Genomic DNA, 16,629 nt, shown 5'->3' with positions numbered 1-16,629 from the left:
TTGATTTCTTTTAGATAACACAAAATTTGGCAACAACAAACTACTGAAAAAGTAGCAACAAACTCCCACACAGACAGAATGCTTTTGCGAAGCGGTTAAGAGATTCCCGCAACTCTAGTTTAAGGAGTTTAAAAATTGTTTGGCTGTACGCATACACTAAGCGTTCGCGTCAACTGAAGTATGCTTTGGGCTTTAAATCACTAGGGGTGGGAATTGAGAATGATACTATTTTTAAAACTTACTGGAAGTGAATGATCTTCATGGCTTGTTTTTTGTGTTGTATTTAGGCTGATGCCTGTAGTGCTAGATACTCTGAAGGAGAGGAAGGACCTGCTGAACAATGAAATCTACCTGCTGAGTGCCGTTACAGCTCTACAGCGCGTATCAGAGACGCTAACACACTTTCTCAGCCCCTACCTTCAGGACACTATCTCTCAGGTCAGTAGCAGGGTTACTTCAAGACAAATCTTAGAGTAGCATATGTGATTCATAAGTTTTATTTAGGCGGTTCTTATTTTAATCTTCTCATTATTTCCTGATGTTCTAGGTCACCCGCTTAACTCTGCTAGCCGAGCAACTGACATCTTGCCCTCAGCTGTCTGTACGTCTCGCCTCTCTCAGCTCCACTCTTGCCACAAAGGTGCCTCCCAGGGTCCTCATTCCCACAATCACAAAATGCTACTGCGACATGGTGGATGTTCATCAGGTAGGATTGGGTGTACTACTGAAATACCGAAGAGTTTGAAACATGCATGAAATGAGAGAATAAAGCTTGATGTTAAAAATGTATTAAACTCAAAGCAGTATTCATTCACTGACTGACACACCCGACTTGCACACGGAGAAAGCTGAATGTCACGCTTAAATGGTCAAATACACACAAAGTTGTCAAAATGCCCGTCTTGATGTGTATTCATGTAAACGTAGTTGGTTAAATGAACTTAATTGTGAGAAAATCAAATCCTATCATTATGTGTATCAGTGCATTTAAGTATTAAGTGAAAGCAGTCTAACATTCTTGCTGCCGTCTGTCAATAATGTTAATAAAAATAAAAAAAAGATAAAAACACATGACTGGCTGAATAACTTTAGTAACTTTAATATGGAATCAGTATGTTTCAATCATGTGAAGACCGTGCAGTGTCTTATTTTACATTTGATTATTCTGTTTCTGTAGTATTTTGTACCTGAATGCTAAACCTACCTGGAAAAAAAAGTTCTTCTAAACTATCTTTCTTTCAAAAATGAAAGAAACTCCTATTGTTTGTAATTTGCTGCTTTGTTCTTATTTTAATAACTAAAATAAAATAAAAACAGCTTTTGAAAAAAAATTTCTTTGGAAAGAAAAAAAGAAACGACTTTCTGCATTTTGCTTTTTTCTGTCATATGACTACTGCCATACATAATATGGTAATGTAATATCCTAATTATAAAAATGTTTCCATAAAATTCTAAAAGAAAACTGCCACAAAATCGCAAAAATCTCAACAAACTGAAATCCTTGTGTTATTACTAGTGTTTAATTCTCAGCTGATTCCCTTCTCTTACCTGTTGCAGAAACGTCTTGGTCCACTGATGACCATCCTGAAGGAACATATCACTCACATGGAGAAAGACCAACTCAACAACCACCAGTCAGAGCTCACTTCCTTTTTCCTGTCTGCTCTTGATTTCCGTGCCCAGCATTGCCAGGTACTACATACCCATTTCAATGTGTTGTTTTTTCAATAAGTGCACTTACTGATGATTACTAATATAACTTTATTTAATAGGGAGATCTAAAGAAGACTGGTGAAATTGAGGGCTATGTGATTGACTGTCTACTAGTGATGATTATGAAACTCTCAGAAGTCACTTTCAGACCTCTCTTCTTCAAGGTAAGCATCTACTGTTTAGTGCGAAAAAGACTTCCTCTAATAACTTAAGACCACTTCTTTTTATTTTTAATGCATAAATAATACCAGTTATGGGCACTTTCAAAACACTGTTTCAAGAATCATTTTGGATTTGGAAACCCATTCAATGCCCTTAGCTTGTTAGTTAACTCTAGAGAGGAGTATTTAGTTAAATATTTGCACTACGTTACATATAATTTTTTTTTTTTGAAACTTACTTGTATCATAATTACATCATTAAAAAGTTTATATAAAATTTTTATTTGGACTGTTAATTTTAACCTTTAATATTATAGTAATGGTATATTCGGTAACTGCTTATAGGCGGCTGCTTTCAAACGCTCCCACGTGTTTTTGAAGCATTGGTCATTGTAGCCAATTACAGACATATCTGTTGAGCACGTGAACACAATCATTGGTGTTTAAGTTTGTCCAAATTCTCTCAACACTGCTCATAACACTGGAGTTTTAATTAATTGTATGCTTTAGAGTTCTGTACATGCAAATTCTTTCATTATTAATAAATATTAATAGTAATAATAATACGTTTATTTTATATAGCGCCTTTCTACAAACTCAGGGTCACTTTACAATAGTAAGTCCAATAAACATTACAGCAGACATAAAGACAGGCATAAATGTACACTGAGTGTAGAGAAATATAACAGAAACATAACATGCATAACACATTATATTATGAGAAACATAACATGAATGAGATCATGAGACTATGGATCATATTACCAGCAAAGTGTAAACTTGATGTAAATAAGAGATTCATTGTGCTGTGTAGACAGCTTTTTTTTATTCTAGCTGGAGTTTTCGCAGGAGTGTAGATCACAGTGAGCAGGCCTAAGTGATTGACAGCTTCAGTGATTATAAGCGAAGCATTCTTTGCTCACTTTCTGTTTATAAACCATATACAATTTGAATAAAGCTTTGTTTTTCATGCTGCTCAGTACACTGCAAAGTTTCTGGAATTACAACTGTATTTAAATGCATGATTGAATCAGAAACTACAATGATTGACAGTGATATACCCATAGCAACAGATGATATGGTATGTCAAAATGTATGTGCAAAAAGTCTTAGATTGTAAATGTAACTAATAGACCTGTCACTTGTTCTATGTAATGTGTCTCTTTGTCCTTCATTTTATTAAAAAAATTTCACTTGAACATATCTTGATAAATATCCAACTGAATCTATATTAAATCAAAACTAATAAAAATTGGAATTGAATCAAGAGCTTGTGAATCAGAATCGTATCAATTCATGAAATCTGTGTCAATACCCAGCATTTCATCCAAGTGGGCACGGTAGTAGCCAATAAATTGGACGATTCATCAATAAAAAAATTGATTCTTAGACACTTGTAGTAATTGTCAAAAGCTCAATATGTACTTTCTAAGTTACTTTCAAGAACATTCGAAGTGTAAATGCATGCTGATTAAATCTCCTTTTTACTTTTCTGCAGTTGTTTGACTGGTCAAAGATTGATGGCGCTTCTAAAGACCGGCTGTTGACGTTCTACAGACTGGCAGACCGTATCGCCGACAAACTCAAAGGACTGTTTGTGTTGTTTGCTGGGCAGCTGGTCAAACCCTTTTCTGATCTACTGCAGCAGCTCAACATTTCCCTCACAGGTAGTCTGAAATATGTTTGTATGAAGTTACAATTCAGTCTTTTTTTTTTATTTACACATTTATTTTTAAGTTATGTAATTTGCTTTGACCTTCGGTCCGTAGACAAAGCCTTCTTTGATTCAGATGATGACGATGATTCAGATGACGATGATTCAGATGATGATAACGTGACAAAGAGTAGCCAGCTGCTGCAGTACGTGTTGGACTGCCTCCACAAGATCTGCCTCTATGATACTCAGCGCTTCCTCAGTAAGGAAAGGGCTGATGCTCTGCTGGCGCCCCTGGTGGATCAGGTCAGTGTTGCACATGAATTGAGTGCATCAAGAACTACAATCTATTCCCCATTCCTGTTTTATTCCATTGCAATATGTTATGAAATAAAGTTATTGGATAATCTGTTGGATTATCAATTTCGTAATTTATAAAAAAACGCATAATCATTTTAAATGTATATGGACAGTGACTTAAATACATCTCATCAATGATGGACCTGTTTTCTGCTTCTGAATTTAAATTCAATTTGATATTTCTCTGGCTTAAAGTAAAAAAAAGAAGACATCTAGATGGTCACTTTCCTGAGATCATCAAAAGGCTGAATTTCTTGCAAAGGTTAGGGAGACAACCAAAATGTGTATTGCTGGTGTGCCTCAAGGACTAGGGTTGTAAATGCTGGTGTAACCAACATGCAGGAACCAAGCGTCACGCACAAGCCCTGAAAAGTTAAGCCAAAACGTTTCGATCCCCCCCCCCCCCGGTGACTGGTCCTAGTATAGGTCATAAACCCCGCCTCCCCGTGTTATTCAACGGGACTTGAGACCAACTAAACAATTTAATTACACTTCAAATATCTTTTTTTCCGAAGGTGGTTTCTGTCATTTACTGTAGTTTTTATCACGCTGATGTAAATTCAAGTGTTTGATTTTAAAATAAGTTTGTTTTTAGTTAGTTAGTTGATGCTATAAAATGGTGGTGTGACGTCATGATTGACAGGTTCTCTGAGCGAAGTAGTCACTGAAGCACCAACAGACTTTTTTTCAGGATATTCGGAGGACTGAGGAGATTGGAGCTTTAAATTTAATATCTAAATTTCTATAATTAATTATTTCACACCGAGAGTGAGGGCGGGGCCTTGATTTCGCGGCTTTACTTCCTGCTCACTACTGCGCAGGTCTGGTCCCGAAATCGCTACTGCGCAGACTCAAGCCCCAAGATGTCAGCGCCATATCGGGACACTGGCGGCTTCAGTTCTCACCAATGGAAGAGATCCAAAGGGGCGTTGTCCATATTTTTTTACAGTCTATGGCAGGAACATGGTAGTTGTAGGTTGCCTACCCCTGCTTTATAGTAATAAAAATCATTTAGTTCAGTTAGAGAACAGACACCACTATTAAAAACTGAACATGTCTGCTCAATTCAGCGTGAGGCACAGCTCAGCAGCAGGAGTCAGATTTCAGCTTGCTTCGCCCATTTCGCCTCACTCTTAACTGACGGAAGATTGGTTTCAAAGCGAAATCTAATACCGTTATTTAAGCGAGTTTGTCATTGTACTGTTTGTTGTTGTGTTTTTCATTAAGAATAATGAACCCACCATTCAAGCAATTTCTGCCCCTGAATTGGTGCTAATTCGAAGTTAAATGCGCACTGCCGCACGGGCATTCATAACGGTGTGTCAACTGCCGCGGAGTAAGCGGAGCAGAGCGAGCATTTTCAGTTCGTTCCTATAGAAGTTGAGCTTCCATAGAAATGAATTGAAACGCTTGCTGTGCTCTACGCCAGTGGACACGCACCGTAAGCGATTTTGGAAAAGGTGGAAAAAGAGGGAAAAACTCCAACGTCCCCCCCCAACGATGGTACCGGTATTACTGGTGTTGTCACACACACATAACTGTCCTGCAGAGTTCAGCTCCAACTTCAAACACCTGAACAGCTCATCAAGCTCTTGCTAGAAACTTCCAGGCAGGTGTGTTGAGGCAAGTTAGAGCTAAACTCTGCAGGACAGTGGCCCTCCAGGACCGAGTTTGGACACCCCTTCTGAAGACCCTGATGACTGTCAAAGTTGATACAGCTCTAAAAAGATTATTGGATAATTTGACTTATGCTGATACATATAGATATTTGTTAAAATATTAAATTTTTTGTACTTGGAAAAACTTGAATCAAAACTTAGTATTGGTATAAAGGTTTTTCCTGTCATTGTGGTGTCTAATGAATTTGTTTTTATGTGTCTGAAGTTGGAGAACATGCTAGGAGGAGATGAGATCTACAAGACCCACATTACCAAACATTTGGTGCCTTGTATCGCCCAGTTTGCTGTCGCCATGGGAGACGACTCACAGTGGAAAGTTCTCAATTATCAGATTCTGCTTAAGATGCGTCACAGTTCACCCAAGGTATGCAGATTCTTGAGTATGATAAATAAATAAAAAATGTAAACACATCAAAAGTAATGAATTGGTTAAAAGAAAAATGTCATATGGATTGTAAGGGGTGGGTTAAACCCTTTCAAATCCGTTCGATAGCACATGTTAACACTTGATCGGATTGAAAACCAAAACTGGAAAGTTCTATGCAGTGACATAGAAATGGCGTAATGACGTATGATGCACGGAACGAGCTGTTGAATATAGTGTAGAAGTGAAAATAAATGTCCCTGTTGGAATTTCTTTTCAGGTGCGTTTCTCTGCACTTGTCATGTTGCTGGAGTTGGCAAGCAAGCTGAAGGAGAACTACATGGTTCTTCTGCCAGAGACCATCCCATTCCTGGCTGAGCTCATGGAGGGTAAGAACATTACATCAATATTTAATCAAATGAGCTCACATGATTCTGTAACTTAGTGTTATCTATGTTACTGCTTTTAGTTGTGTTTTAAGAACACTTAAGTCTGTCATTTTCATAAAATTTCTTTAACAGTCAGGAATACTTCAGAATTGATTTATTCCTCCTTGTTTACAGATGAATGTGAGGAAGTTGAGCACCAGGTGCAGAAGGTTATTCATGAAATGGAGTCTGTCCTCGGTGAATCACTGCAGAGCTACTTTTAGAGTCCCAAGACTTTCACATCATCACAGGCGCTTCTCACACCCTCTGAGTGTGCATTCATTATTCTTACATAATATTTACTGATGAACTGTTCTGCTAGAACATGGGTCAGTCTGCCCGCCGGTTCCATAGCACACTTTATCACCTCACTGGCGGCTTGACCTGTCCTACCTTTGACCTGTGCCCCTTTGAACTGCCCATGCAGAAGTCAATGTAAAATGTGTGGCTTTTTGTAAGCCACAAAATCACTGGATACCACATGCTTTATGGTTATATAAAAACGACACACATGATGTTAATATGTCTAATATTTTTTTAAAGAGTTTTATGGCATTGAATGACATTTTGTAATGCAAACTGATCTTCCTCTAAAATCTGAATATCATAAAAAGATGAGCCTGGGAAATGTGCATTTGTGTTCAATTGTGTTCAATGAAAGTTCAGGTTGAACAATATGCTCACATTAACAATACAGTTTTAATGGGTTACACATTTAGTATCTCTGCCATGCATATATATTCAGATCTAAGCTGCCTGTTCATTGTGGTTCTATCTTTCTGGAGCACCTGTTAATATAATGTGCCTCATATACCTACATAAAAATCATGATTCTGCATGTTATTGTAAAACGATGTGAAACTAAAAAGAAACCAATGACTTCAAAATGCCTGGCCAGTATGAACCAAATGCAACTCTTGATATCAATGTCATAGCATCAGTCTTGGCTTTTTAATTATATCAATCAGTTATATGCTTTGTCTATTATTTACTATGATGCAATCTTTACCTTTAGATGTGAAAGAGTTACGGTTACTTTTGATCCCTTGCTTTCTCATAGTTTATTCAAAGGCAATGGACCACAGGCATAATAATATACCGTATATAACAACTGAATGGAACCTATATGCAATGGGGTCACTACAGTGTAGGCTACTGGCTAGTGTGTAACTAATGTATTTTACAATGTCCTTGTTACAGACGTTACATGTATTTACCATAGTAATAACAGTAAATTATGCGTACTTGCATGCAACTAAACCTCAACCTCATCCTACCCTAGCCCTAGAGTAAGTACATGTTGTTAATTAATATTACTCCATACTCCATATATAATTACTCTGTAACAATGACACCTTAACATGAAGTGTAACCGTTATGTCTAGGTACTAACCCTGAACCTATCCCTAAACCTATTTTATCTAATCACTCGCTACCCAATATTTGGTTAAATGAAGTGTTACCATTGTAAACCAGTTATTGTTACATAGTATGTACAGGTGGAACAGGATAGTAAAATAAATTGTATTTTAACATCAAATTTGTTCAGGATACATTTGTTTATCAGATGAAGAGTTGTAACAGTTTTTTATATATATATATATATAACTCTCACTTAATTTTAAACAATCTTGTAATGTGACAAATAAATGTTTACAATATTCTATGTAGTCCCTTATTATGAACTGCATATGAATTTCGGAAAATAATGTTTAAAAGTTACTTCAGCTATGCAAAAATGTGTATTAAATAAAATATTTTTAAAAATGCACTTAATTCCTAAATATTAACTAATAATAATAGGCTAATACTTAGTTTTTCTCAATTACTAAAACCCATTGGCTGGACAGAGTTCTCAGTTGCCTGAACTCATTTAGCTAATTGTAGAAAGAAAGAGGAAGAGGCGGAGGAGGGCAAGAAAGTTGGAGGGACAATATTGCTTGTGATGTCGACGAAGTGCTCTGGCCTGGCCTGACCCAGCCCAAAGACAAAAAGAAGCACACCGATCACATCTTTACTCCTTTGATTTTTGTCCCTTTTAGTATTGTATACTGTACAGTGCATTGTAGGCTGTATACTGTACAATGAACAAATTGTATGGCCTGAACATTGTTAGCAGTACCATTTGTTAACAGTACTGACTGCTCGATAGATTTTGACTGGCTGCAGGTTCATATCAACAAAGAACAAGAATTACAGTATCACAGAGACAAAGGACAAGTTTGTGAGATGCAGGGTACAGTACTGTAGAAATAGGGGTACAAAAAAAAAAATTTGCAAAGAGCAAAGCAGAGTAGTAATTTCTGATCAATTTTGAGCTACTATGATAGAACATGTTTTCATTCATCAAAAGACAATGACGGAAAAATAGGAAATTTGTTTTGAGATTAAAAATGTACTTCTCCCTGAGAACTGTTTCGAAAAATGTGTTTTCTATTTTTTGGTGTATTGTTTACTGACTGCTTGATAGTGTATATCATTTTGATCACTTTTATGATTTGAGAGCAGTGTTTGATTTTGAACACAGGTAAAACTGTTTTGAGGCGAAAGTTTCATTTTGCAAGAGGAGTCAGAGGTTTTGTAAATAGTGCTTGAAGATGAGGTTTTGTGTTTAATGTTTTCAGAAAATGGAGCAAGGTTTCAGAAATTGTGTTTTAGCAATTGAGAAAAATTGTAATATAGACATTGTACATTTGAGCCAAAATAAATAGGACTGAATTAAGGTTGATTGTGGCACTTTTCCAAGTCATCTCAGTGGCAAAAAGTGTCCCAATCACTCTTGATGCTTAATAGAAAAGTTAATATTTTTACAATCGTTTCATTTGTTAATGAACCACTTTCTATGCAAATTAGGCGACAGCGGCTTTCAAATGAGAACTTTTCTTGCCCCCAAAAAAAAGAAAAAAAAAAAAGGTTAAGAGATCAGCGCGAGAGCCCCAATGACTGCCATTGGCCAGCGTGTCGTCACTCGTCCTGTAATCTGCTTTGATTTGAGCCGCTTTATTCCAGACTGCTGCTGGAGACACTGTAACAGCGATGAAGCGCTTCGGTGAATTAAGAGCCGCTTTTCACATATTCAGGAGAGACCTCCATCATCAGCACAGTGTGGGGATAATAGGTGCGCCTTTCTCTAAAGGACAGGTGAGATATAAAGGCCAAAAGTCCTTTTCTCGTTTAAAATAATGATATTCACGAATGAAAAATGATATGTTTGCATGTAAATCCACGCATGGTGCAGTATGGTGCCGGTCTAATGCTCATGTTATTCCCTGTTACTGCAGCAGAGGGATGGTGTGCAGAGAGGAGCAGACCTCATTCGAGCTGCTGGATTGGTGCAGAAACTTAAAGGGCAAGGTGCCACTACTACACCACTACACCTCCTGATATTTATACTACTTAGATAGCAATCTTTCAGTACAGTAAAATGCATCTAAAATATTTGAAGCAACAATTTTTCTTTCTTGTTTAATTATTAAATATGCAATTTAATATCCTTATACATTCATATTAAATATGCTGAGTACAAATAAAGAGACTGCATGAAATGTTAGGTCAAATGTGATTAAAAAAATGTAAAAAAAAATTTGACCATCTATACAGTATCTAAAACAAATCTAGACTACTTATATGCATTATTTTACTTTAACCTAAATATTGATGTTAAAATTGTTACATTTTATTTGTTAACTACACAGTACCTATACTAATGTGTATTTTTTATAATTTAGGCTGAGTGCAGTCAATATTCATCATTGCCATTTCTGTAAAAAGAGCCTTAAATGCTTTATTTATTCTGAGCCTATACAAATGCTGGGTTGTTTTAAAATTAAAACTTTAACCCAACAGTTGGGTTTGTCCATATTTGACCCTATTTTGGGTTGTAACAACCCAGCATTTTTTCCACGAGTTTATAGCTCTGTGATTGCACAAATGTTTTATAACTTTAAACAAATAGCTGAAGGGACTGATGCCATGAACAGGGACAGTAGATCAGTGCTGCCATGTGTTGTCTTTATTTATTATAAGATGCGATCTCATAGGAGCAGTAACACTGACATTGTTCCACTCCCCTTTCTCTGTGTATTCAGTATTGAGGATTGGGTTACTAAATAAGAGTGAAGCATGTATTTGCACATCTTAACTCAAACAAACCTAGTAATGTTTAATGCTGTTGGTATGGTAGATGGTAGAATGGAAAACTCTACATTTTGGAAAAGTCAAATCAGTGACAGACTGTATTAAATGAGTAATTTATTTAGATATTCATTTCAAGATTTTTGAATCATTTAATTAATATTTGAATAAGCACACTTTTGAAACACCATAAGTCAATGTTAAACCTTCAGCTTTCCTTGTGTGTGTGTATATATATATATATATATATATATATATATATATATATATACTGTATACATATAGTTCAACGGGCTAAAGGCACTCCTTAAGAAAAAAATGGCTTTTTACTACTCCCATAGTGTATGATTGCAGAAAAAAATAGATGTTTGTATAAAACATTTATGGAGCAACAGATTTTGTGTGAAAATAAATCATAAAAGTGGTTTATTTAGTTTAGAAATCTTACAAATGAATGAGGTGGCGAGGTTGGCCTTTTACCCTTATGTACGTATGTAAATACGATTTATGTATTTCAATTGCATATACATTTTCCATCCATTGTCAGCCATGCATGAAATATAGAGATAAGATTTCAGTCGATTTTATTTATGTTTATTTTTTGGAGGAGCGATAGTCCCCTCCCTCATTCATTTTAATTATTTGGAAAAGAGTGCATCAGTACATTTTTCCTATAGTGTTCCATGGTAAAACTACAAAATCATACGGTTGTGTAAATGATGACAGCATTTTCATGTTGGGGAGAACTATTCCTTTTAAAAGCTACTTTGTTTGAAGCCCTCTGTCCCTCCCCAGGTTGTGTAGTGAAGGATTATGGGAATCTGACATTTGAAGAAGTTCCCAATGATGAGCCTATTGGCAGGCTGAAGTCTCCGAGAGCAGTCGGCCGAGCCAATGAGCTGCTCTCTGGAGCTGTGCAGAAGATCAAAAGCGATGGCAACACTTGCGTGATGTTGGGAGGAGATCACAGGTGATTGTGTGCTTTTGGTTCCGTTAAATATGACATTTGCAAGCACCAAATCAATATTGAACCTTTATGCATATTCTTTCTCAACAATATGTTTGCTGTTTCTTTCAGCTTGGCGATTGGTTCGATCGCCGGTCATGCCGCCTCAAGACATGAGTTGAGTGTTTTATGGGTGGACGCACATGCAGACATCAACACACCTTTGACCACGCCAACAGGAAACATTCACGGACAACCGATGTCTTACCTCATCCATGAACTGCATTCTAAGGTCTTTAATCATTTCAGCAACTTTGGTTAAAGTTTGTGTAATATGTTACACAGTCAACTCCAACAGAGATGTTCAACTGTAACATCTTAATCTCCTGGCCATGGCTGGTGTCAGTATCTCTGCCTTTAGCACACTCATAACTAACTAATAAAGGCAAGGCAAGTTTATTTACAGTATGCAGCACATTCCATACACAATGGTAATTTAAAATGCTTTACATAGAAGGAATAAAAATAAAAAGGTGATGGCTGCAAAGAAATCTCTAACGTTAATTTTGGTCATGGCTAGGCTTAAAAAACAAAGACAATTTGATGGTCGTCGTAGGAGAAGTCACACTGCAGGACTGGGAGTCAAATCTTCTGACACTGCCTGAATTTCGGAGGTAAAATTCGATCTCAATGGTCATTAATTGGCTGTTGGTGAACATGTCAAACTAATTATCAAAGACTTCAGATTTTAGCCTAGGATCAGAGGAATCTTTTAGGATATGCAAAATTTTCTCAGACGGCCAAAATTGCAGTGTGCACCCGGTTTAATTCTTGTATGGAAACAAAGCATCTAATTCTTGCAATATTTTTCAGATGATAGCATTCTGATTTAGTTATTGCTTTGACATGACTACTGAAACTAAGGTCTGGCTCCAGAATCACACTGTACTAAGTCCACTGAAGGCAAGTTTGTAGAAAACCCAAGTGCAGTTTATTTACAAAAAAAGGATCAAACATAAAACAAAGGCATGGCATGAACCCGCTTACCACAGTGGTTACAGGGAAATAATACTTGACAGACACATGGGAAACATGAGGGCTTAAATACACAAGACTAAAGGCCTCATTATATTTCTGCGTCGGACCTACGCCGGAGCCTATACGCCGTAGGCAACGTGTTGGTTTTAATTTATACTTCTGCGTTGTTGTCCGCGTTGACGCGCACCTAGGGAGCATGTGAAACCCCGAGGGAGGGGTTCTGGCAGACCAATCACAGCGCTTGCGTCCGCGTAGAATTGACGCGTTGTTACATTTTTGGAGAGGTGCACGTCAGGGTACGCCGAAGGGTACGCGCGCTACACACAGCCTACGACGTAGCTACGGCGGCAGTTCGACACAGAAGTATAAATAGGCCTTTAGACTAATGACTAGACAAGGGACACCTGTGAACATAATCAAGACAATGAACCAATGGCATGACACAATCACATGGGGAGCACATGACTAACACAGGGAAACACATGACAAGACATGAAACATGAACCAAATCAAGACGTGACATATACCCCCTTCTATGGGCGGCTCCCGATGCCCAACATAAAACCAAAACAAGACATCAAAAGTTCAGGAGGGTAGTGTAGCGGAGATGGTCTTGGGAGAGGGATGGAGGGCCAGGCTCATGCAGGGGAACAGAACATGGACATGGCTGGCCATGGGTGGGGCAGGAGTCCCCACTGGACGCTGGTCAGGGGCTGCAGACTCTGGCGTGGCGGCCATCTTGGCAGAGGGCTCTGGAACGGTCGGTGGCCATCTTGGCCGAGGGCTCACAGACTGGAGCCAATGTGTGTGCTGCCCACACGCACAAAATAGCCGTGGCCACTATGATCAGTGCTGCATCTTCCAGAGCTAACTCAGGTGCGGTGGCCATCTTGTCCGGCCAGACATGGCGTGAACAGTCTCTTGCTTGGCAGGTACAACATCATCAGTATGTAGATTCCAGCATACACCAGTTCTTCCATTTTCTGAATCTTGGAGCAGTTCTAATCCGTCACAGTCTGTCTTTGGTGAGCTCTGTGGGCAGGGCTCAGCTGAGATTGTGTCCGTGAGCAGAGGTTGTTGTGGCTGCGTGGTGTTATCATTGTCCTTGTCAACCGCATGTCCATGCTGGTGCTAAAGTGAAGTCCTGTGGTCATTCATACTCTGTCCGGGTGTGTGTGTGCCATTCAGGTTGTGTGCATTGGCACACATTGCAGAAGGATGATGGAGGGAGAAGTAGATATTGTCCTTTAGCACCCAGTTTGTTTGGGTGGAGGCCATGCTGTTTAAACAGTTGTATCTGACTCCAGAAAAGATTGAAGTTGTCAATGAAGTTCACTCCTTTTATGTTGCAGGTTTTTTGCAGCCATGTATTAAGCCCAAGTTACCGTGAGAACCTATTTGTTCCTCTTGCTAGGAGAGGTCCACCAATGAACGGCTGAACTTTTAGTCTTCTAAGTGTTTCAGAAAGTTCATTGAATTCATAGGAGTTCTGACTGCTCTTTGTGAATATCCTTCTTCCCAACATGGATGATAAGTTTCTAACTTCATAGAAAAAAAGATAAATGAATTGCATAATGCAATTTAAAAAAAAGTTTCCAGTCTTTTAGCTTTACTTGAGATGGCATTTTATGATTTGAAACATTGATAACATTTCGCTTTTTCTAATCTTTCTCAGATTCCCATAATTCCAAATTTCTCATGGTTAAAGCCTTGTGTAGCATCTAAGGACATTGTCTACATTGGACTCCGAGATGTGGACCCAGAAGAACAGTAAGTTTGTAGATTATAATGTTATAATGCAAAATAATACATAAAGTCCCCCTGTGGTGAAAATCAAGCTTTTAATGTTGTTTATATCTCTCAAAAACTCAGATTAAAATCGCTGGTGTTTCTGATGTCACAAACTACCTTGTAACCAATCACATCTACATGTGATCGTCAACTAGTGGATCTTTGAGCTGGTGTGAGTGAAGGCAGGGACAATTTGCATATTCATTGAACCGCATATATTAAATGATGACAAGGGTGTAGGGTTACATTCAAGCTGTTTTAAGGCATGAAGAATTTTTTTTCAAGGAAAAAACGTTTAAAAATATAATTTTTGTGATCAAAGATTAGTTTTAAGGGATACAATTATTGACTACAGGGGAACTTTAAGTAAAACAGAGAGCATTATATCACTATTTCAGTGTTCGTTATGAAGTCCAACTCATACTTTACATAACAGTTATATCCTGAAGTACCTTGGAATCAAAACGTTCTCCATGACAGAAGTTGATCGACTTGGAATAGCAAAAGTTATGGAGCAGACATGTGATCACATGTTTTCAAAGTAAGTGTGTTACTTTGCGAATCTTTCCTCCTTTTTTTGTAATTATTCAAAATATCTTTAGAGTAAATATTTATTGTGGAAGTATTACTGCTCTTTCTGGATCAGGGTGAAAAAACCTATCCACCTGAGTTTTGACATTGATGCATTGGACCCATCAGTGTCCCCTGCAACAGGCACACCTGTAGCGGGAGGACTGACCTATAGAGAGGGGATTTACATCACTGAGCACATCTGTCAAACAGGTGAGAACACGAGGATATGTAGGTAGAGAACTAATTAATAAACCGTGTTGGGGAAATGTAAATGTAACTTTTACTTTTAAATGTAATGTGTTACAATATTGCATTGTATTACGTTTACTTGATTTAAAAAAAAAAAAACTTCTGGACTCCTCCATGGGACTAGAGACCGGTGTGGCGCACAGGTGATGCTCATTAGCACTCACACCACCGGCCTTGCTCCGTACCCGCGGCTCTCTGCCCCGCTTGCCTCAAAGAGATTATGTAACTTCCAGGCTGATAAACCGGCAGGCTTTTGGGCTTTCTGAGATTATTAACCAAAAACAAAGCCCACTTGGCTGATGTGTTTGCGCCACCTTGTTTCAGTTTCAAAACATACCAAGAGTACAACAGTGAAAATAATAAGAGTTTATTTAATTTAATGAATTATAATCAATCTACACTATACCTTATATTCTAGATATCAGCATCAGCTAATAAAAAGCCAAATGACCCACTAATTACAATGTTTCTGTGTTTGGCTTTTGCTTAGCAATTTCATTACCATAATCATTCTTGATACTTTAACATGGACTGTTTGGCCTGTTGACTTTCTTCTTGACTTTCCTCCAGGACTTCTCTCTGCTGTAGACATCGTGGAAGTGAACCCAAAGCAGGGCAAAACAGAGGATGAAATCACATCAACAGTAAACACTGCTGTGGATCTGTTACTGGGCTGCTTCGGACGGGTCCGCGAGGGCTCTCATGAGCCAGATTACAAAATACCAAATCCATAAATCAAAGGGTTTTTTTTTTTCAGACTTCATTCTTGTTATTTTGGTTTATTTTCTATGATATTTACTTACTGTCATCATTTAGACAATCATGTCGTTCTTAATTTAACTAAATTGTAATTTACATTTATTTTTTTTCTTGTATAAAAAATGAATTCCAAAGATATATGCAAATTACACCACAGTATATTTCCATAGTGAATGCAGAAAGTAAAAAGTTATTTACAAAAATCAAATCAAAAAGCCATTGTTGCCAGGAAGATTAACAATGTAAGAACTAAAACAAGTACAAATATATTTAACCCTATAAAGCTGACTTGCATATCATATTTGATTTGCAAATTTCTCTAAATTGTCTATAAATTATCAACATGTTCAATACTTTGCTGAAAAAAATATGTGCACAATCTACTACATGCTTTCTTATGCAAGTAAAAGGCATTTTACCATCATTCTTCTAAAAATGCTCCCTACCCCTCAAATATCAGCAACTGCAACAAACTGAAGATTTTTGCTCAATTTGGGGATCTGAATAAAACTGAGGTGGTTTTTGAGTATGAGCTCCTTATTCTCACTACTTCAAACTATATGAGCCATAAAAGACTGATGTATCAAATGATAATAAAAATAAAAATAAAAAAAACTTTAGATTTTCTTTTGTCTAAAGTTAATAAACTGATCCATTAAAAACAAATATATGTCAGGCTTTACAGGGTTAAAAAAAGAATCAAAATGTTTTCCTAATGTTTTTAACTAAATCCACAAGGGGCAGATTACATTTTATCTATTTTAATTGAAAATGTTATTT

The 16,629-nt window shown here is 37.4% G+C and overlaps 2 protein-coding genes across 2 annotated transcripts in view; both read left to right on the top strand.

Moving 5' to 3' along the window:
- The window catches only part of heatr1 (HEAT repeat containing 1), a 67,831-nt gene extending 59,932 nt beyond the window's left edge, over positions 1–7,899 (top strand). The window contains exons 38-46 of the mRNA XM_082152257.1: positions 288–438; positions 548–706; positions 1,558–1,692; positions 1,773–1,877; positions 3,373–3,541; positions 3,644–3,834; positions 5,773–5,931; positions 6,212–6,320; positions 6,495–7,899. Of these exons, the coding sequence (XP_082008383.1) occupies positions 288–438; positions 548–706; positions 1,558–1,692; positions 1,773–1,877; positions 3,373–3,541; positions 3,644–3,834; positions 5,773–5,931; positions 6,212–6,320; positions 6,495–6,583 (1,267 nt within the window). The 3' untranslated portion in view covers positions 6,584–7,899. The remainder of the gene's footprint in view (positions 1–287; positions 439–547; positions 707–1,557; positions 1,693–1,772; positions 1,878–3,372; positions 3,542–3,643; positions 3,835–5,772; positions 5,932–6,211; positions 6,321–6,494) is intronic.
- A 1,395-nt stretch (positions 7,900–9,294) lies between these two features.
- Positions 9,295–16,277, top strand: arg1 (arginase 1). The gene is made up of 8 exons (XM_082152030.1): positions 9,295–9,500; positions 9,641–9,713; positions 11,289–11,463; positions 11,572–11,731; positions 14,153–14,247; positions 14,705–14,809; positions 14,915–15,051; positions 15,661–16,277. Exons 1-8 carry the CDS (start codon positions 9,396–9,398, stop codon positions 15,822–15,824), a joined length of 1,014 nt encoding a protein of 337 aa, XP_082008156.1. The 5' UTR covers positions 9,295–9,395; the 3' UTR covers positions 15,825–16,277.
- Positions 16,278–16,629: the final 352 nt, after the last annotated feature.

Source organism: Leuciscus leuciscus (genome assembly GCF_965113295.1).
Source record: "Leuciscus leuciscus genome assembly, chromosome: 21".
Taxonomy (NCBI): domain Eukaryota; kingdom Metazoa; phylum Chordata; class Actinopteri; order Cypriniformes; family Leuciscidae; genus Leuciscus; species Leuciscus leuciscus.
This window is presented reverse-complemented; position numbering and strand designations above follow the sequence as displayed.